We start from the raw sequence: 21,360 nt of genomic DNA, 5'->3' as shown, positions 1-21,360 counted from the left end.
TTTCTAAGGCCCTTCAGGGTCCAGCTTCACCCTACTCTCTACCAATCTTCTTTCTGTTCTTCTGAAGTCACACCTGCCCTGGGCAACAAGGACCTTCACGCCTGCCCTTCCTCCACGGTAACAGCTCCTTCCGTGACTTCTCTTCCAGGGTTTGCCTTCTCTGGACTGTTTCCCTCACCACTGGGGTCCCAGACAGATGTTACTCCTTCTTAGGCCAATGAGCACCTAGTAAGCTGGAAGTGAGTACCATTTCTTTTGTGATTCTTTTTAAGGTTTTTAATTAAAAATGTTTTTAATTTATTTATTTCAGCAATGTCTATACCCAACATGGGGCTCGAACTCACAACACTGAGATCAAGAGCTGGTGTCCCTTGTGGATCTTTTAAAAGAAATAGAGGGGTGCCTGGGTAGCTCAGTCAGTTAAGCGTCTGACTTCGGCTCAGGTCATGATCTCGCAGTTTGTGAGGTCGAGCCCTGCGTCAGGCTCTGTGCTGACAGCTTGCCCACAGCCTGGAGCCTGCTTCAGATTTTGTGTCTCCCCCTCTCTCTGCCCCTCCCATGCTCATGCTCTGTCTCTCTCTGTCTCTCAATAATAAATAAACATTAAAAAATTGTTTTAAAGAAATAGATGTTTAGTTCATGCAGAGGCTATGTCTTATGTTTCTCTTGGGTCCCCATAACTTGTAAAATGAACATCTAGGGGTTGCTCAAGAACCTCTTATTGATAACTTGATTTGGAGTTTTCAGTTCTAATCTAGACTCCTGATTAGAGACTTGGGTTTTTATAGCCTTGAGAAATGGGGACAAGAGAAGGGGCTAAACTTGGATTGGAAGACATGGGATGGGGTATTGCCAATAGGGCCAATAAAGTGAGCAGTAAGTCAAGATAAAGGCCAGGGAAATTGGGCAATGGTAAAATCCAGAAAGAGAGGATGACCTCTTCCCCTCTGGAGACCTCTGGTCTAGACAAAGCAATTCTACCATTGGGTAGAGTTGCGCAGAGAAGGGGGCAGACTACGTAAGTGCGGGTTTTCATCTTTTGAGGAAAATGAACTGAATATTTGAAGGGAGGGCTCCCACTGTAATTAATTTTTGGTGATTGGCCATTTTGCTGGCAGGATTTTCCCGTGAGACATGAGAGTACAATGTGGAGCAACAGTCCCGCCCCCCATGGGACCCAGTAGCAAGACAGAGCTGCAGTAAAGTCAGCGGTGGCTGGGCCGATGGAGGCAGAGAGAGGCAGAGGCCTGGAGCAGGTGAAGAGGGGGAGGAAGGTGGGACATGGGAGCAACCGGGAGGGGTTGCTTTCCTTCCTATGGGGAGGGTAAGAGCTGCTTTTCTGCAGGTGCAATTCTACTCTTAGGGAGTGGATGGTATCAGATTTTTTTTGAAATGGTTTAGTCTGATGTCTTGTTTAGCACACTCCATTTCAATGGCGATTTTATGCCCAAAGTGTGACAAATTAGAATTTTTGTTAGGGGCACTTCAGGCAGATCCGACTGACTGCCATTGGGAATAATCACCACTGTGAATAATAGCAAAGCATGTCTTCCTGTGGAGTAACAATACCTGGCTGAGAAGAGAAATAACTGGACAGAGGCAGTAATTGGAAAGGCAACACCTTGCTCATTTTCTTAATTCCAAGAGGCATAAAAATGCTGCTAAAATTATACACTAGCATTTAGCCCTAAGATTGGAGTTAATGAAAGGACCAATAACTTCGTGTACCGAACAGTAGAATATTTGGCAAAACAGGTCTTATGAAATGTGCTATAATAGAACCCAGGAAACAGATTGGCAAAGCCTAAGAAGGAGACTGGATATTATGTTCTGATAAAACCATTAATGCAACAGAACTCATAGAGATGGTTGTTCTACTTAGTAGAGATGTCATAAAAATCTATATAGGAAACGTGACCGTGTACTTGGTTCTTGTGGAGGAATGAAAAGAAATGTGGCCAGCGAGGTTCATTCCAGTGCTCTTGTTTGCACCCGATGAAGGCAGGACTGCTGATAGGAGGGGGTCATCTCAGAACGTATGGAGGGATCTGCTTTACCTCCATTAGTTGCAAGACGGTTTTCCTAGATGTCATCGCAGGGGGAATTTCTAGCCAGACAATAGCTGATTATGCTCTCATTGGATAAGAGCCCATATTGATTAATCTGGACAAGAAAAATAATCCTTTGCCCTCACATGGCACTTTTTTTCTTTTAAACTTTGAAAGTATTTTCACTGCATTGATAGCATTTTTTTTTCCTGACTACTCTGTGCAGTAGGGCAGGCATCATTATTATGATTTTCCAGATGAGGAAACTGAAGTCCTTAGAAATTGATTGCAGGTCACCTGAGTGGCTCTGGACAGCCGGGACCAGCACCCAGGACTCCTGGCCCTCCGCCCTCACTGTGGCTAGCAGGGAATTCACACACGCCCTGGGGTCTGTCTGCTTGGGGGCCGGGGTACCTGCGGTGCCATTGTAGACTCCCAGGCGCAGTTTGTACAGGTTTCTGCCGTCCTCCACAGAGAACTTGTCATAGTAGGCGAAGGCAGCCTCCTGGCCGTCACGCATGTCCACACGCAGCTCGTAGCGGCCCTGGGATGTGATCCTGTGTATGTTATCCAGCCCTGGGGAGAAGAGCAGAGAATGCAGGGGCTTTGGAAAGGGGAGGGAGAATGGGACTGTGGCCTCAGACGGATGTTATAGAGGAGGAGGGGGAGCCCTCAGGCCTTCTCAGGTCATTTACCAAACAGATCTTGCTAGACTCAGAAATTTTTCCTGCAAAAAGACAAGCCCTGGTCTGCTGATGGGTTTCTACCACGGGTCAGCTCGGGGGTCCTCACACCCTGTCTTGACCCAGTTACGGACAAACCTTGAGCCTCGGGACTCCTGGCCCCGTCCTCTTCCACCTTCTACTTCAAACTGTGTTGTTGGGTGAAAATGACAAGAGGCATTAATTACATGGGCTTAAATCCTTGGTGTGAGTGGTAGGAATTCAGAGAAGGTGAAGAGAGGTAAAGATACTGATCAGAGGAGTTCAGGACCGGCACTAGGGGCCCAGGAGAGCCAGACATCTTATCATCGCCTAGTGGCCTGCAAAAGAGGTTCTGTTACCTTGCCCTTCCCTGTCTCAGCCTCCAGTCCTCCTGGGCTCCCCTGGTCAGCTCAGGAGATATAGCCATCTGCCCCCTGACCACAGTCCCTTTCTGTCTAATCTACCTGCTACAGCTTGCATTGCCCCCTCTGCACTGGTTTCTGGGTGGCTATGTTCCCCCATATGCTTCTCTCTGGGCTCTAAGCTTCCCAGGCCTTGGTCTGATGGATTCTCATAAGGTGCAAACCTCTGTGAGCCCACATGCTCCACAGCAATGTTTTCTCATATATATTCCCTTGTCTGCTTGCCCTGGCTGGCTGTGCTCTGGGACTTTCTGGTTTTGACCCACCTGTCCAGACTGTGAACCACTCAGCTTGCACTGCTGGTGATGTCTGAGTCCTCCTGATTTCTATCTGCCTACTGAACCGAGGTCCTCTTGCTTGGCTGTCGTATCTGATCTCTATCTATCACACACCATCATGAGAATGAAAGAATCGAGGGGATGGAAGGGAATTTAGACATTGCTTAGGTTTATCTCTTTGTGGAAAAGGAGGTTGAAATCCACACAGGCGAAATGATTGGCTGAGGGCCACCTGGATCTTTCTGCTTCCCTCTCCTCTTTGAGATTTAAAGCTTTACGTTGATTATAAGTTGAGGGCTGTTTGCTGGGGTGCTGACCCACAACCTACCCTAGACTCGTGCTTGTGTGGTGTAGTGGATCCTGGGTGTGCCTGCCCGGATGCCCTCAGTAGATGGTGGACCTATCCCCCAGCTGCTAGATGTCTTGGCTGGTAACAACTCACAGCTACCTTCTTTTTGGATAATAACACTTGACCAAACAGGAGTCACTTCCTCCTGGCAGCTACACTCTCCCTCCCCCCTGCCTTGAAGCAGACTTTCATTAATGCCTAATGTGGGGGTACAAAATGTCAGCCCGCTTGTCCTAGTGGGGACCGACTCTGAGAAGCAATTCATGTTCCAGCACTCATGCTCACCCGAGGACGAGACTGAAGACTGTCTCCCACCACAACCACAGTTTTGCGTATTTCCTCTGCTCTATCTTGCTTCCTCTGTTCCCCTGCCCCTAAGAGCACTCACCCAATAAATCACTTAAACAAAACTCCTTGTCTCTGGCTCTGCTTCTAGGGAACCCAACTTAAGATATAAACCATGGGTCACAGTTACCCTCAACCTGAGTATTGCTGCCAAACTATATCTCACCAGGCCATGCCTCTGTTCAAGAGCCCTCACTGGCTCCCTATTACCTATGGCATTAAGTCAAGACTTTTCTTCCCAGCTTTAGGTACCATAATGTGCCTTCATTTAACCCACCTAACCTCATTTTCTTCTTTCCCTGACCTGCACCTTTCCTCTCGGTGGATGGTTTCTTTACTCTTGCATTTGCGTCTGTCAGAAGGATCCCTGCCTTACCTCTTTTTTTTGTCCCCTTCCTTCCTGCTTCTTTTGACTCATCCGTCGGCACCTCCTCCACACAGCTGACCCCTCCCCTCTCTGAGTATCTGTGGCCTTCTCCTTGGTACTTGGTGGGTTTATAGTGTTTCTCAGTGCGGGATGGCCTTTCTCACCATATGAGAAATACTTTGGGAATAAGGGCTACTAAATAACCTTAAACATATCGGGAGAAAGGTATTTCCAAATTCTATTTCTTCCTTAATAGGTGAAGGAGGAACCTTAACTCTAATCCTAACCTTGACTCCCAGTCTCTGTTTGGTTCTAGTGCTTGGTGGTGAGCCCCCAACACCTTTTAATCTTTGTTTGTACCACTCCCAGCAGCATCAGCCTTGAGGGCCCCATATTTAACTGTCATTTAATAATATTAATATTGTTTCCTTTTCGTTGTGTTAATGTTTAAGTCTCCTTTTTATTTTGGCACATGATAACTAGCTTGCCATTTTGGGCAATGCTATTAAGTTTCTTCCCCCAAACAGTAGATTTAACTAAATAAAGCAAGCGATACAGAGGGAATTTAAGTGTGTGGTAGTTTAGCTACTTCACAGATTATGCAAGAATTGTGGAAGCGGTGTTAAGTGCCTGAGGTCTGGGGAACACGAGCCCTGTCTGCCGAGCCCACGGATTTGTATGCATTGCACTGGCCTCCCAAGCTGTATGGAAACTTCTAGAAGTAAAAATACTTCCTATTCACTTGACTTGTCTCTCAACGTTCTTACGTTGTAGTTTTATTACCTACATCAGCAAACATAGATCTGGGCATCTACTAGGTACTCAATAAATTCTTATCATTAATTGACTGATTGATACCTATACATTAACTACCTACTCTCTCAGCCACCATAACAGGCAATGAATGGGATTAAAAGAGGACTATGATGTGGTCCTAGTCCTGAAAGAACTTTACACAGTATAGTCAAGAGAGACAGAGAGGAAAATGGACACTGTGCTTTGGGCCCACAGAAGAGGGAGTGGATGGGGGTGGGGGTGGGGAGAGGGGTGGGGTGCCTAGTGGCGGGGAGCAGTCTCTGGAGGTAGATTAGAGAGGGCCTTGACCTTAGCTAAGGTGTTTGGCTTTCACCTGGTGGTGATGAGTCATTGAAAGGGTTTACAAATGAGGTTAACCACTGCTCAGATTTTGGGTGAGGGAGCCGGCCATGTGACGATGGAAGGGCAGGGAGGTCGGGTGGGGGGCTGTCATGCGAGCAGCCAGGAGAAAGACAGTGAGGCCCCATGAGACGGTGATGGGGACACAGAAAGGAGACCACAGCTGTGGAACCCGGTTGTTTGCCTGTCCCCCTGCCTTCCCGTACACATCACCGTGAAAATCTAACCAAGTGGGAGATGGAGGCAATAGATGCGCCACTTTCTGGGATTGGCACCGTGGCCAGCTGCATGGATGGGGTGCAGATTCACCTTCACACACCGGTTCGGTTCTCAATCTACGCCTCCTGCTTGTGTCAGACCCCTGGGAGATTGCAGGTCACTTCCAATGCCACTCTCATGTTTTCCCTTCCCTCGCCAAGTCAGGTGATCACATTCCTCCAGGGAGCTGGGGCAGGGCAACCGCCTCAGTTCTCTCCTGACTGGCAGGCTGGCCCGCCAGCGCCTGGCTTCTGAGAGGTGACCGGCCGGCTCGCTGTGTCCCCCGCCCCCCCTCCCCCCACCAGGTGGCTTACTTCCTCTGTAGTTGCCTCATGTCAAGACCCATCAGCATAAGAGACTATTAATGAGGATGGGAAGAGACAGAGCAAAGAGGAAAACACCACAATAAGATAAAAACAGATCAATAGTGGAGCCAAACAGAGCAAGAGGTACTGAAAGCAATTCACGAGCTGTCAGCTTCTCAACAGCCACAGCGTTTCCGATAATCCCAGACGGACACACAAAGGAGAGAGATGGACGAGAAGCCAGAGCAGGGCTCCGAGGGAGAGCACAAAGGAGGATTACCCAGCCAAAACTCATCCTCCAGGTTCCCGAAGCCAACACGGTACTCAGCCCATTTCCGGAAAAAATCGGTTTGGCCATTCTGCCGTCTCTGGAATACCTGTGAGGGAGAAAGGGGGGAAAAAGTGATACTAAGAAAAGAAACTCTCGAGAGTAAAACTGCTATAACCGAGTTTTGTATCTGCTGCGACAAAGACGCTCAGATGAAGAGCACTGCAGTACAGAGCCCGGTGTTGGCACAGCACTCTTGTTGGACGTACTGGGAGCTCTTCTCCTGAAGTGCAGAGGCCCCTGATGAATAGGCCAGGGTGTGATGTTGACACTAATTTGCACCCCTGCAATACACAAGGGACTCAGGATACATATCAAGCCCCCAGGTAGGCAAGGGAAACAGGCTTGGCTCTCCAATTAATCTTTTTGCGGCAGAGTGTAGAGGAAAGCATTTCGCACCCAAAGAACGGGACCAACTTCAAATCAGCTAGTAACTGTCATCATCCCATTGCAGGCAAAGCAACAACATATCGTTCGCTTTCCGAGCTGTTTAAGTGCTAATTTCATTTAACCTCCAATGCATCAGCCTCGGCTTCAATTTCCAATTATGCTTTAAGAAGGAGGCACAAATATGTCAGAAACATAAAAGAAAATGTCCCCCTAGAGTAGCTTATGAGCACAGCCACCATTTAACTCCATTAAAAAACTATCCATTCTGCACCAAGAAAAATCCAGTGCTGTATGTTAGCAGCAGAAGGTGGGGAGAGGGCGGCGGGGGGGGGGGGGTGGTTTGGGGAGGGGGCCCTGTGAACACGCAGGGACTGAGCTAATGCTGGGTGCTTTAGGGCCAGGTTGTGGGAACTCTCCCATCCGTCTTATGGTGAGCTGCACTGATAGGTGGGGACATCTGTGAGGCTGTCCTTTGTCTTCTCTTGGTGTTACCCTAGTAGACTGGGAAGGAAGGTGTCTGGCTTTTCCTGAACACTGGTGCTTCTTGAAGGCTGTGACAGCTCTGGGGAAGAACCAGGGAGGCCAGGGAAGGGTGGGGCAGGGGAGGCCTTTGTAACTAGAGCCGGCTATCCAGGCTCCGCCCCTCATCTGCCCCTCCATTTACTGTTCCCATAGACCTCCCCATTGAGGCTCCCCTGCTCCTGCAGAGGGCCCTTCTCCTACAGAGGAATCACCCCTTCTTTTCCTACAGCCTACAGCAGGCGAGACCCTTGGACTTACCTGACCACTACTCCCTTTCCCCGGCACTCTTGAACCATATTCCCGGGGCTCCTGCACTGGGTCAGGTCACTGCAGTCTGCGGCCTCAATACCTTCTTCCTTCCAGTGCTTGGCCAAACCTATGCCTGGGCTACTGAGCAAGGGCCCAGAGGCAACAAAGAGCCCCAAGATGGACAGGTGAGGGGTGGATGAAGAATGGCCAGAGGATGGTAAAATTTGGATCCGTAGGCACTGATCCGGATGGATGAGACACCAAGGATGTTTGTGTACGTGGAGAACAGCCACATGTACTTACAATCCAGCCACCCCCATCGGTGGTCATATCGCAGTACACCTGTAACTTCCGGCTTAGCTCTCCATTGAGGAAGATGGTGTAAACCCCACTCAGAGTGTCTCCATTCATCAAATGCTGGGCACAGTCTTGAGGATGAGGAAACACCCGGCCCCCTGCATAGGAAAAGAGGCAATTTCCAGAAAGGGTCCTTTCTCCTACTATGCATAATGGGCCCTTGGGTTGGAGAAGGTTGTGGAGGGCCTCGTGGCACTTTGTCAAGCGCTGTAAGAAATCCTCGCTGAATCTCAAACAGTGTGTGGGAACCCTGCATCATCCTGCATCCCCCCTCTTTAACTGATGTCGGATTTATTAAACAACATACAGTTTTATGGGATCTGAGGGCCAAAGATCTGGATTCACGGTCTCGCTCTTTCACTTACCTATTTGTTTGGCTTTAGGCAGATGGCCTGACTTCCCTGGGTATCAGTTTTCTTGTCAGTAAAATGGGGATAATAAAAATCTCCCCCCCCCCCCTTAAGAGTGAATGTGTGTTAATGTAGCTAGTGGGGTTACTCAGGTGCTGATTACAGATGCATGGGCCACAAGAAATCACTGTAGAGCCCACCTTTCAAAAGGATGAGAGGCAGTAAGCAAAACCTTCTGCCATCCTCACACCAGCATGAAGAAATGCCCGAACAAGCTCTGCGTTAACAAGATGGATCTCTACTCCTCAAGCAAAATAATCTCCTGATTGGACTAAACAATCAAATGGCCATGTTTTACAGTTCAGTGTTAAGTTTGAGGAAAGGGCAGGGGAGACAAATCACTGCTCATCTTTCAGAGAGAACAGCCCAATTTGTAGGACAATATCTAATTAGCTGAAAGAGAAGCTTAAATCATGTATCTTGAAGAGCTTAGCTTCAGGGCAAATTTTAATACTTAGCAGACAAGCCAAGAAGCAGAGATCCCACCGGAGGAGATTTCTGGACTGAAGGAGTGGATAGGGCAAGCACAAGGAAGAGCGTGCCGCGTAAGGAAAAGTGGTTCTGGTGCTCTGTAAATACAATGATGTTCAGGGTCAAGGGAGTGCAGTTGATGTGGTTTTGCATCCTTGAATTGTAGCAGTTATGAGGAGTCTGGGTAGGGACCTCACGCATCACTCACTACCGTGTCCCCTAGTGGCGGGCTCGGTGCACTACAGGTGTGACAGAGGGCCACTTGGAGTCAGCTGGGGGGTCAGAGCAAGTGGACAGCATAATGCCACACAGGGAAGGTGATGTAATATCCTCACTGAACACTCTGGTCGTCTAAGGCTCCTGTCACAGATCATCTGTGAAGCATCCTGTGTTAGGAAGAGGTCACTGGGATTCAGTGGGTGTGCTAACTCCTAGCACAGGAACTGTCCAGCTTGCTGTCATACCATGGTCAAGGGGCACCGCCATTTAAGGTAGTTTAGAACAAGGGGACCTCCTCCTTCAGACACATTTGTACCAGGGAGTAACAATACATTTCTATAAAACTTATACTTGACAAAGTGCGTTTTATTTCTACTTGATTCTTGCAAGAAACTTGGAGAGAAAGGCTGATTGTTATAGATCAAATGGATTGTTATTTTTCAGACAAAGAAACTGTACTCAGGAAGATCACACAACTTCCACTGGTCACATAAACTCAAGTGTTGGGACCCCAAGTCGAGTACTCCCTACAGTTGACTAAATGGAATGTCACATAGGCATACAGTTCACACGATCTACATCTATCCATACAGCAAAGGATTAATTGATGTCTGTATTTATCTTATAAACATATAAAGCCCCAAAGGTTAAAGTTACCTCAGGAAGTTCTATGTTCAAATTAAACATATTTATCCCCCAAACTGATTTTCTTAAATAGCTGAGGAAAAGCTCTTAACTTTCATCTCCAGCATGTCTTAGAGCCTGATTGGAGTTCTTGACTCCACATATTTCTAGAGGTTACAATTATGTTTCAGGGGACAGGTGTAAGCGAGCACTTCCCCTCTCCTTGTTGCTTCGGGAGCACTGTGATCATGTCTTGGCTTCTGGGCCTTTCTCCACCTGGTCTCTGCAGCAACCAGCCTGTCTTCCTTCCCTTCTCCACTCTTCCCTCATTGCCTGACTTTCTTGCTTGAGAAGATCACCACAGAACGTTCTTGGCCATCAGCTCGCTCCTACCTCATGTGTTAAATAGTCCTTTTTCCCTGGGGCCCCTGGATGGCTCAGTTGGTTAAGCATCCGACTTCTGCTCAGGTCATGATCTCACAGTTTGTGGGTTTGTGGGTTCGAGCCCCACGTCGCACCCAGTGCTAACAGCTCAGAGCCTGAAGCATGCTTCTGTTTCTGTGTCTCGCTTGCTCTCTGCCCCACCCCGCTCATGCTCTGTCTCTCTCAAAAATAATAAACATTAAACATTTTTTAATAAAATAAAATAAAATAAAATAAATAAAAATAAAAAAATAGTTCTTTTTCCCTAATCAACTTAGCTACTTAAAGAGGCCAGAACTCCCAATTTTTTGCCAATATCCAATGTGTCCCCAACAGAACATCTTCCCCCAACCCTCATACAAATACACATCTAAAATAGAACCAAACTTCAGGATAGGTAAATAAATGATGTTATACAGGTTTCTTCACCTTGATGATGTTGATTATTTAATATTGTTAATACTAAAGTTAGTGATACTTTAAAAAGGCTCAAACACATTAGTTGCTTTAAAGGTAGATCTACCAAAAATAAATATAGTGAACTGAGATGAATTTGCCCTGGAGAACTTTTGAAACATCTGAAAGACTGTCATATAAAAAAGGGATTCATGTTTTTTAAGTCAGAAAATGGGAATAAAATCAACTTGAGAAAATGTGGATTTAAGCGGTCTCAAAGTTTAGAGGAGATGAAACTCACAGATTGTCCCCTGGGAGAAGAAGGGCTGTATTTTCTTCCTCCTGGGTCCCTACCCTGGGCTGGATGGTGGAGGTGCTCACCAAATGTGTCTGGGGCTAATGCATAGTTGCTGGGTTCCCTTGTCTTACTGTTGACAAATTGCAAGGCCACCTGGTTGTTTCTAGATTCGTCATAGTCTGTGGCATTAATGGAAGACAATCAACAAGCATTGTGCAGCGACTAGGGTTTTCTTGGGGTTTGGAGAAGACAACTCTACCACGAAACCACTCCTCTCCACCTTCTCTGGCTGTCAATATTGCCAGAGTTTTCCCTCATATCACTAGTCCTTGATCAAATCATTATTCCTTTTCACCAGATGAGAGGAGGCAGAGGCTCACTAATTGTTCCCAAGTGGTCACTTCATTGAAATCTAGATTCCTGGGTTCTGCAGCAGATGAACTGAATCAGAATATTAGGGGGTGGCAGGGGATCAGTGTCTTATCAGATCTCCTCAGATGAGTCTGAGGAACAGCTGGATTTGAACTACACTCTTTCTCGGGTACATTTTCCTCTTAGAGAGGCCAAGAGATGGAGTTGGTAAGCCACGCTGTGTCCCCTAGGGGCCCGGCGGTCTGCTTTCTCTGCCTAGATCCTATGCTCTAGTGACTAGACTGAATGTCTCAGTCTCTTCCTCCCTCCCTCCCTCTTTCCTTCCCCATCTTTCCCAGTAGGTATGTCTTGAGCAGGCCAGTCCCAAGATTTAGGCTGGGTGGCCTGGGAAAGAGAGGGAATAAGAGATGCTATATATCCTTGAGTTTAAGCCTTGTGTTCCAGTTTTTTTTTCTATTAAGCTCTGTGTCGGGGGTTGTTAGACCTTGGCTTAGCTGATTATAAAGAATGCACTGAGGGGCACCTGGGTGGCTCAGTCGGTTGAGCGTCCGACTTCGGCTCAGGTCATGATCTCATCTCATGTTTTGTGGGTTCCAGCCCCACATCAGGTTCTGTGCTGACAGCTCGGAGCCTGGAGCCTGCTTCAGATTCAGTTTCCCTCCTCTTCTTGCTCCTCACCCACTTTCACTCTGTCATTCTCACAAAAATAAATAAACATTTAAAAAAATTGAAAAAGAGGAATGCACTGATTTCTGTTCTGCTGTGTTCCTTGCATGTATACTGTGGTTTTATACATTCTTAGGACATTGTCAGGACAGATTTCAGGCATCTCTAGATGTCATGCCATTTAATATCATCAGAAATTCACCTTTGACCCTAACATAGATCGTTCCAGTGATCTTTCCAAGGCAGAAATTTTAGGACCAAAAACTTTTGTTCCCTGAGGTACAATAACTGAGGCCTGGCTTCACAAAGAGCCTTTTTTTTTCTTCTTTCTTTCTTTCTTTCAAAGCACAAGCTGCAGTGATTACCAAGTTAAGAGGAAAGCAATGCCAAGTGATTGGTACACTGGGATGTCTCATGGTTAAGTGTTTGTAGGTGTAATTGTGAGATCAACAGGACTGGGGCACTCACCGGAAGAATTGCTCAGAAATTGGTTTGTGTTGGGCATCCGAAGGCTGAGTGCTGAGTGGGGTGAAGTGAGCTACGTGACATACAGCACAATAAGACAACCCCCAGCTGGCTGGGAGTGAAGGAAGAGACTTTTTCTCTCCCTGCCTTGTCCCTTACTTGTTTTCCACTCTTGGATGCCATCTTTAAAAGAGTCAGAGTAGATGGCTTTGGAGAGCATCTGCCTACTCATATGACCTTAGCATCCGGACCAAAGCCATGATGCCAGTGTTTCCTTCTGAGGACAGCCTCAGCAGGTGTCTGTGTAACTACACAGCAAAGTGTGCTGCTCCACAGAAGCACAGGTGGCTGCCTCTGGCCACCAGCACTTAGACTGTTCTTCCCAGAAGTGGGTTTCTGGTTGGCAGGTTTGTGGAGGGTAGTCTGAGGTCATGGACAGGGCAAAGTTACCTGTTCAGCACACATGGGCTGTGAAAACCTACCACCTTAGCCCCCTTAATAGCATCTTCTAATCTATTACTTGCTTATTCTTTTATATATTCATCCAACAAACATATGGGGGCATCTGTTGAGTTCTAAATGTTGTGCTAAAAGATGGGAATATGAAGAATAAAAGGATGCAGTCCCATCTTTCAGGTTTCTCACACTCTGGTGGGAGAAACCAACAAATAAAACCCCAAGCTCTAAGTGCTCTGGGGAAGAGGTAAATATAGAAAGTTATAAAACATGGAGGTGGGCATTCAATGAAGCTTGGGGCTGATGAAGATAAGGGGAGTGGTAGAGCCTGGGATGTGGCAGGATTAGCAAGTGCTACTGGGAAAGTACTTCTTATTTTAGGAACTGATGCAGAAATTAGCTACAGATTGGTGGGAGAAGGGTGTCCCAGGTCTGTACAAAAAGTATGGCTTATTTGGGAAACTGCAGAGTTAGCCAGGAGCTGGTCTGAGTGGATGAGTGAGAGCTTCAGGGAGGTAAGCAGGGACTGGATCATGGCATTTAAGGAGCTGAACTATCTTGGTCAGGTGATAGAATGAAGAGACCATTGATGGACTTTAAGCTCAAGTTTTTAGAAAGATCGTTCTTACTGTGGGGTGAAGAATGAATTAGATTGGGGTGAGACTGGAGTTAAGACCCAGTTCAAGAGGGAATCTGGGAGGAGAAGGGACAAAAGTCTTTAAGGGTATAATAGGAATGGAGAATCAACTGAACAATAGATAACTTGGATACCTTCACCTGAAGCAGAGTTGCTGAGGAAGGTCCTCAAGCTCTGCAGACCGTCTGCCTCTACCCACCATGGGCAAACCCACTAGGCTTCCAAATCTTCTTTTCAAAGATAAGCTGAAAGTACTCTCACAGAGCAATATTCTGACATAATTTGCCTTATTCTGTGGATTCACTTATATCAGGAAACCCAGTTCCATGGCAGATGAGTTGATCACAGACTAGCAGCTCTCAGCCTGGCCCCTCTCTGTGGCTCTTGATTGGACCTCGCAAGGAGAGGGCTGGATCATGGTAATGCCTCCTGTCTGGTCTTTTCCTGCCATTCTGACCCTACTTATATCTACTCTCCATTTTTAATGAGTGCTTTTTTAAAAATAATGTAAATGTGATCCTATCTCATCCTATCTCTCTCTTGCCAAATAACCTCCGATGGCTTCTTCAGTGCAATGGCTCCAATTGCAATAGCTTCTTGCATTTAGAAGAAAATCCAAAATCCTTACCTTGGCCTACAAAGCCCTGTATGCTCTGGCTCTGCCTTGGATTTCACACCCTCTCTTGCTGGCTTTCTTCTAATCTGCTGAACACACCAAACTTATTCCTCCTTTGGGGTATAGTAATTACTCTCACTAGGTCTGGAATGCTCTTCTTTGTGTAATTTGCTCTCATCATTTAAGCCCTGGCTCAAATATCTCTGTTCAAAGGGAGGCCTCTTCCTGAGCATCTTGGTTGAGGCCAGAGTCTATGATAGGGGAAGGAAGTGACAATCAGAAAACACTTCCTGCCATAAGAACTGTCCTAGAGGTCAGCTCTTTATATCTGTGCCTATTCCATTACTGGTTATTTTTTAAAATAATATTATCTCTACTTGAAATTACCTGTTTTCCTTCCTTCGTCTATTCCCAACTGCCTCATCCCCTTGAATATAAGTTTCAGGAGGGTGGGCATCTGGTTCATCTTGTTCATTACTTTATCCTCAGAACTTAGAACAGTGTTTGACCCATGGTAGATGCTGAGTCAATATTTGCTAAAGGTATAAAGGATATAAAGCACTATATCCACTCCTATGATTATGAAAAGAGAAATTACAGTTAGATTTTCTGAAAACATTTGGGACAATATAATTAAAAATTGGCCAGATAAAATCCTGTGTATAATGACATATAAGGTCCTTCTATAACATTCACAATGCCATCTTATAACCGAGGCAGATGGTATTGATGTTTGATAAAATTCACTGCCCACCCTAAAGAGTGATTGAACATCCCCGTCCTGCTGAATACCATAAACAATTTTATGTAAATAAATTTAAAAACTTGGATGAAACGGACCATTTCCTTGAAAATCACCATCTACCAAAAGTCACCCAAGATGAAATGGGTAACCTGAATAAGATTATAACTATTAAAGAAATTGGATCTGTGATTACAACCTTTAGAAAAAGAATCACCAGGCCCAGATGGCTTCATTATTAATTCTATCAAACATTTAAAAAAGGAACATCACCAATTTTATACATTCTCTTATAGAAAATGGAAAAAGAGGGAACATTGACAACTCATTCAATAAGGCCAGCATCACCTGGATACAAAAACCAGACACAAACAGTACAAAAAAAAAGAGAAAAAGAGTAGGTCAGAAAAAAGTTTTGAAGTTCTATTTTTGTTTCTCCCCCATACTTTCATGGACTATTCATTATCTACCTCTTCGTGTGTACTTGGTTCTTCTCTATTACACACATAACAGACACAGCAGCTGATAATCCCAAAGAGACATGAGCCCATAAGCCAGAATGTCCATCACTGGAGAGTAAGATTACTGAGAAAGAAAGACCACAGGCTGTGTGACATCCATCCCCTGATGCAGAACTATTAGAATAGTAGGTCCAAGTTTAAATTAAGCATGACAGCTTTATTTAAGGAGGTAAGAAAGGAAATTAACAATATAAAAAAATAACCAAACTCATGCATAATTAAGTAGAAATATTAGGCATGAATAATATAATAGTTGAAAGTAAGAACATAATGGATGGGATAATGGAGAATTTAGATCCAGCTAAACACAAATAAATGAATTGAATGATCAGATGGAGGAACTTTCTGAAAAGATTTGAAAGCAAGATAAAAGGCAAGAAAACATAAAGACAAAGCTAAGAGATTTGGAGGAGAGAATATACATTCCAACATCTAACTAATAGAAGTCCTAAAAAGGGGAAATGAAAACAGAAAGAAATGTGTAAAGAAATAATGAAGATATGGGGCGTCTGGGTGGCGCAGTCGGTTAAGCGTCCGACTTCAGCCAGGTCACGATCTCGCGGTCCGGGAGTTCGAGCCCCGCATCAGGCTCTGGGCTGATGGCTCAGAGCCTGGAGCCTGTTTCCGATTCTGTGTCTCCCTCTCTCTCTGCCCCTCCTCCGTTCATGCTCTGTCTCTCTCTGTCCCAAAAATAAATAAACGTTGAAAAAAAAAATTAAAAAAAAAAAAAAAAAAAGAAATAATGAAGATAAATGTCTCAGAATTAAAGATAAAACACCTCAGATTTAAAGGGCTCTAGGAGTGTTGGACTAAAGATAAAAAGAAAAACAAACCCCAAGACATATGGTGAAGTGGAAGACTGTAAAAAAGAAAGAGAAACATTCTAAAAGCTTCTAGAAAGAGCAGACCGCCTCCAGAGGGAACAAGGATCAGACTGACATCAGACTTCTCAGTGGCAACACTGCATATGAAAAGACAATGGAATATTTTAAAATATGAAGGAAAATAAATATTGGAACCTAACATTTTGTATCTCTGATCACATTGCAGTTCAAATGTGAGGTTATGATTAAAAAAAAAAAAATTCTCCGGGCATGTGAGATTTCATGAGGTCTGCCTTACAAAATCCTTTCTGGAAAATCTAGAGGAAGCATACAGTTCAGAAGACTGACAAATGCTACAGATATGAAAAGTAAGGGTGGTTAAATACTTGAGTAAGATGTCTTATTTTTGCCTTAAATAAAAGACTATCATAAAACAGGAGGGAAAAATGCCTGTTTTTAACAACCCACAGCCCAAATCCACACAGGGTTGGTTTGGGTGACGGTGAAAGGGACAGGGAGTGGGGAAGAGTCCAGAGGGTTTGAGAACATGCTCAAGTACCTGGATTGCTGCAGGGAAGGTACTATATTGATCAGTTTAAGAAATTTATAGGGACAAGTAAACATGAATATGGATCTTAAATCTAAAAGCTGGCTCTTTGAAAATATTAATATTGATTAATGTTAATAAGACTGATTAAAAAATAAAGACCGAAATTGCCAAAAATAAGCTGAGAAAAGTGAAAATAACTGAAGATATAGTAGAGATTAAAAATACAGTCTTTCGAAGAATTTCATGCTACTAAAATATAAGACTCAGATGAAATGAATAAACTCCTAGAAGGTTATAAAGTGCCACAACTGGTATAAGAAGAAACTGGGACCTTAGACAGATAATGCAGAGATACTAGTCCAACATCTGACATCCCTAAAACAAAGAGAAACAACTAAAACAACAAAAAATGCCCCAATGGTTTTAGTGATGAGTTCTGTTGTAAGTTACTCCAAAAAGAGTATGAAAAAGAATGAAAATTGTCTAGATTTTTTAAATGAATCTAGTGAAACATGGATTTCAAAACTCAATAAGGAACCATGTACATGAGAAAATGTATAGGTCAATTTCACTTACGATTGTAGATCGTGTAAACAGGTTGTGTTTGTGTCTGATTGTGTAAACAGGTTAAACAAAATTTTACCTAATCAGACCCAACAGTGGATTAAAAAAAAAATCACATTCAGGTGAGGTTTCTCCTAGGACTGTAAAGAAAACTCTATCAGTGTACTTTATCTCGTTATTAAGGTAAGGATAAAAATCATATAATTAACTCAGTTGATGCAGAAAAAAGCCATTTGATAAAGTTTAACCACAAAGTTTGTGACAAAAACTCTTAGCTTCAAATAGAAGAAAATTCTTTAACTTAAATGTTTTAAACTTCAAACCTAAGCGAATATTACCTTGGTTTATTTAAGATTAGCTAATTATATATTTATTTTATTTCAATAAACATTTTTTTTAATGTTTATTTTTGAGATATAGAGACAGAGGGAAAGTGGGAGAGGGGCAGAGAGAGAGGGAGACACAGATTATGAAGCAGGCTCCAGGCTCTGAGCTGTCAGCACAGAGCCCGACGCCGGGCTGAAACTCACGGACTGCGCGAGATCATGACTTCAGCGAAGTCGGACGCTTAACTGACTGAGCCACCCAGGCGCCCCTATATTTATTTTATTTTAGAAAATCTTCTGTTTTCCCATCAAAAAGAAGCTTAAAAATGAAGACTTAGCAAAAAGTATGCAACATGAAGCTACAAGTAAGCATTCCCTTTAAGAATGGGAACAAGTCAAGGTTACCTAATATCACCATTCAGTTTAACATAGTTCTTGAGGTCCCAGCTAATGGGATAGAAAAGTAAATAAATAAGAGGTATAAGGATTAGAAATATATAGATAAAACCATTATTATTTGTAAATGATATAAAACATTTACCTAAAAATATCAACAGAAATAATAGATAATTAGAATTAATAAAAGAGCTCAGCGGGATTGCTGGGTATGAGATCAATATGCAAAAATCCATAGCATTTTTCCATATCATAGCAATAAGGAACTAGAAAATAATTTTTAAAGTTCAATGAAAGTCACCGAGCAATAAGAAATTGTAAATTGTTTAGAAATTAGCCAAGAACATAATGTTATAGAGAAATACTTAAAATCCTATTAAAGAGCACAGATATGATTTGAATGAATGAAGACACATTGTATACTTTTAGAAGGGATGACTTAGTATTCTAAAGATGTCAGTTCTCTCCAAATTTATAAACTTATTGCAATTCCAGTCTAAATTCAAGATGAAATTTCTTTTGTGGAACTTGATAGACTTATTTTGAGAGGCCTATGGGACAATGAAGGTCACAAGAGCTGAGTCAACTTCGAAAAAGAAAAGTGATATTAATATTGAGATATTAATATTAAGATACTGAGTGATCGATATTAAAACACAATGTAGTGTTGGCTATAGAGCAGACCATGGACTAGAATATGGAGTTCGGAGTTCAGAGACGGATACATGTACATATGGAAACCTAATATACAGTAAAGCAACACAAATCAATGGAGAATAGATGGATTACTTAGTAAATGATGTTGAGGAAACTGGCTTACCATATGAAGAAAAATAAAACTGTATCCTTACTGGGGCACCTGCGTGTCTCAATCGGTTGAACGTCTGACTTTTGGTTTTGGCTCAGGTTGTGGTCTCATGGTTCATGAGTTTAAGCCCCATGTTGGGCTCTGCGCTGATAGCCTGGAGCCTGCTCAAGATTCCCTCTCTCCCTCTCTCTCTGCCCCTCCCTTGCTTGCTTGTATGCAGTCTCTCTCTCAACATAAATAAATAAACTTAAAAAACTATATCCTCACTTAATACCACATACAAAATGACTAAATATAAAAAAAATCTAGAAAGTTAATAAAGGTACACATAGAAGAATACCTTTGTGTCCCACAGGCAGGTAGAGACTTAAAGACTTCAGAAACTGAAATAATGCTAGGTAACACTTACTTATCACAGGAACTCTGATAGAAAGATAGGCTGTATGTGCAGGCAATTTATAGAAACAGGCAACTCGAAAGGCTAACAAGTATAGATGAGATGTTTAAACTCAAACTTGTTATTATTTAAAGAAATTCAACTATATACACAATGGAATACTACGTGGCAATGAGAAAGAATGAAATCTGGCCTTTTGTAGCAACGTGGATGGAACTGGAGAGTGTTCTGCCAAGTGAAATAAGTCATACAGATAAAGATAGATACCATATGTTTTCACTCTTAAGTGGATCCTGAGAAACTAAATAGAAGACCATGGGGGAAGGGAAGGAAGAAAAAAGTTAGAGAAGGAGGGAGCCAAACCATAAAAGACTCTTAAAAACTGAGAACAATCTGAGGGTTGATGGGGGGGTGGGAGGGAGGGGAGCGTGGGTGATGGGTATTGAGGAGGGCACCAGTTGGGATGAGCAGTGGGTGGTGTATGGAAACCAATTTGACAATAAATTTCATCTTAAAAAAAGAAAAAAATAAAGAAATTAAACCAGAAAATTAAATCTCAATCATGCCTATTAGACTGTCAAAAGTTACAAAGCTGGATCCTGTCATTAGGAAACAGGAGCCATCATGAACTTCCGTAGGGAGTGTGGACTAGCATAGCCATCCCAAAGAGCAATACTTAGTTAAACCAGGTAAACACATACCCCCTGACCCAGTCATTCCTCTTCTGGGAACATATCCCAAAGGTGATGCCTCACTGATTCATAAGAGGGCACATATAAGGTATTTTCTGCAGCACCATTTGTGGTGTGGGAGGCTGGGGACCATCTGCTGTCCATCTTGGGAGAATGGAGAGGTAACATGTGATGGATGAACAGCACGCAGTGTTTTGCAACAGTTGGAAGCCAGAGACTAGGCACCTGCACTACAGCATCGATGGGTCTTAAAAACAGCGCTGAGTAGAAAATACAAGAGCAGGGAATGAATTGTGTAATCCAATACCGTTTGCACACATTTGAAATGTGCTCAAAACTTGCCCAAGAACACATTTTTCAAAAACACATATAAACCAAAGGACACAAATTCAACGCCTCAGAACGGTTGCGTGTAGCAGGCGGAAGAAAAGGTGAAAGCAGAAAGAAAGAAATGAATAAATATAGAGAGGGCCCTTGGGGGTCATGGATGGGAATAGTTTGTTCAAATGGGGTCTGTAGTGCCCTCCTTCCACACAGTCAGGTGTCCAAGAAAGGAGAAGGTGGACCTCTCCTTTTGGGGGATTGCTTATTTCAATGGAGCTGGCACGCCAGCTGTTTCTAAGTAGTGGAGCAGAGGGAATCCTCTCCAGTTCCCTACTTTGGTGAAGGGGGAAGTGTGGTATAAATGAGAGTAGGAAGCAATGCACAGTGGGCATTGGAATTCCCAACTGATAATTACGTGGATTTGCATGACCCACTATCTATTGTCCAGGGATCCGGGATTTGCCAATCTTTATTAATTTTTACAGCTTCAAAACTGACGCTTGTGTTAGAATAGACTCCCAGAGCTTTTCCTGAAAAGCCCCAGAGAGCAGCTCAGCCTGGATGTCAGATAGACTGGAGCAAAGGCAATAAAGAAAACTTCTCATTACTCATCTCTGGGTACCTCCATAAATGATTGTCTTCGCTTAACCTCAAGGTCAAGACAACCTATTTTATAGTGTTCGCTGTCTCTGAGGACAAGCTTTAGTGAGCGTCTTGTTTGCTTCTTATAGTATTAAAAGAGACAATGAAACCTGCATCTCAGAAGATCATTTCACCAAGTCCCTGTTGCTCTATGGGGAATATTTGTTTCCTCATTTATATTCATGTCTCTGAAAGACAAGTAGACCTTGAATGAAATTTCAGGCGACAGTAAATTATAAATAATGTATCCATATTTTTTCTCTTCCATTCTACTTGTATTTAATTCCCCCTAGAGTCTTGTGCAAACACCAGGGACAACAGGACAGACAGCTATTAACATGATGGAAAGAATGAAATGGGTTTATGCTCTATGGCAGGAATACAGCAAGGGAGGATATCTTGATCAAAGAAAGTTTCTGAGGTTTTGTGGGAGTGAGTTCTTTT

General features: G+C 43.7%; 1 protein-coding gene across 2 annotated transcripts in view; it reads right to left on the bottom strand.

Annotated features, from left to right (window-relative positions):
- The window catches only part of TNR (tenascin R), a 409,362-nt gene that overhangs the window by 4,325 nt on the left and 383,677 nt on the right, over positions 1–21,360 (bottom strand). For both annotated transcript variants that reach the window (XM_025920987.2, XM_025920988.2), the window contains 3 exons: positions 8,024–8,175; positions 6,512–6,608; positions 2,463–2,624 (listed from right to left, as the gene is read on the bottom strand). In XM_025920987.2, the coding sequence (XP_025776772.1) occupies positions 2,463–2,624; positions 6,512–6,608; positions 8,024–8,175 (411 nt within the window). The remainder of the gene's footprint in view (positions 1–2,462; positions 2,625–6,511; positions 6,609–8,023; positions 8,176–21,360) is intronic.

This window comes from Puma concolor, chromosome E4 (genome assembly GCF_028749965.1).
Source record: "Puma concolor isolate L17-30 chromosome E4, mPumCon1.1.hap2, whole genome shotgun sequence".
NCBI classification, from domain to species: domain Eukaryota; kingdom Metazoa; phylum Chordata; class Mammalia; order Carnivora; family Felidae; genus Puma; species Puma concolor.
This window is presented reverse-complemented; position numbering and strand designations above follow the sequence as displayed.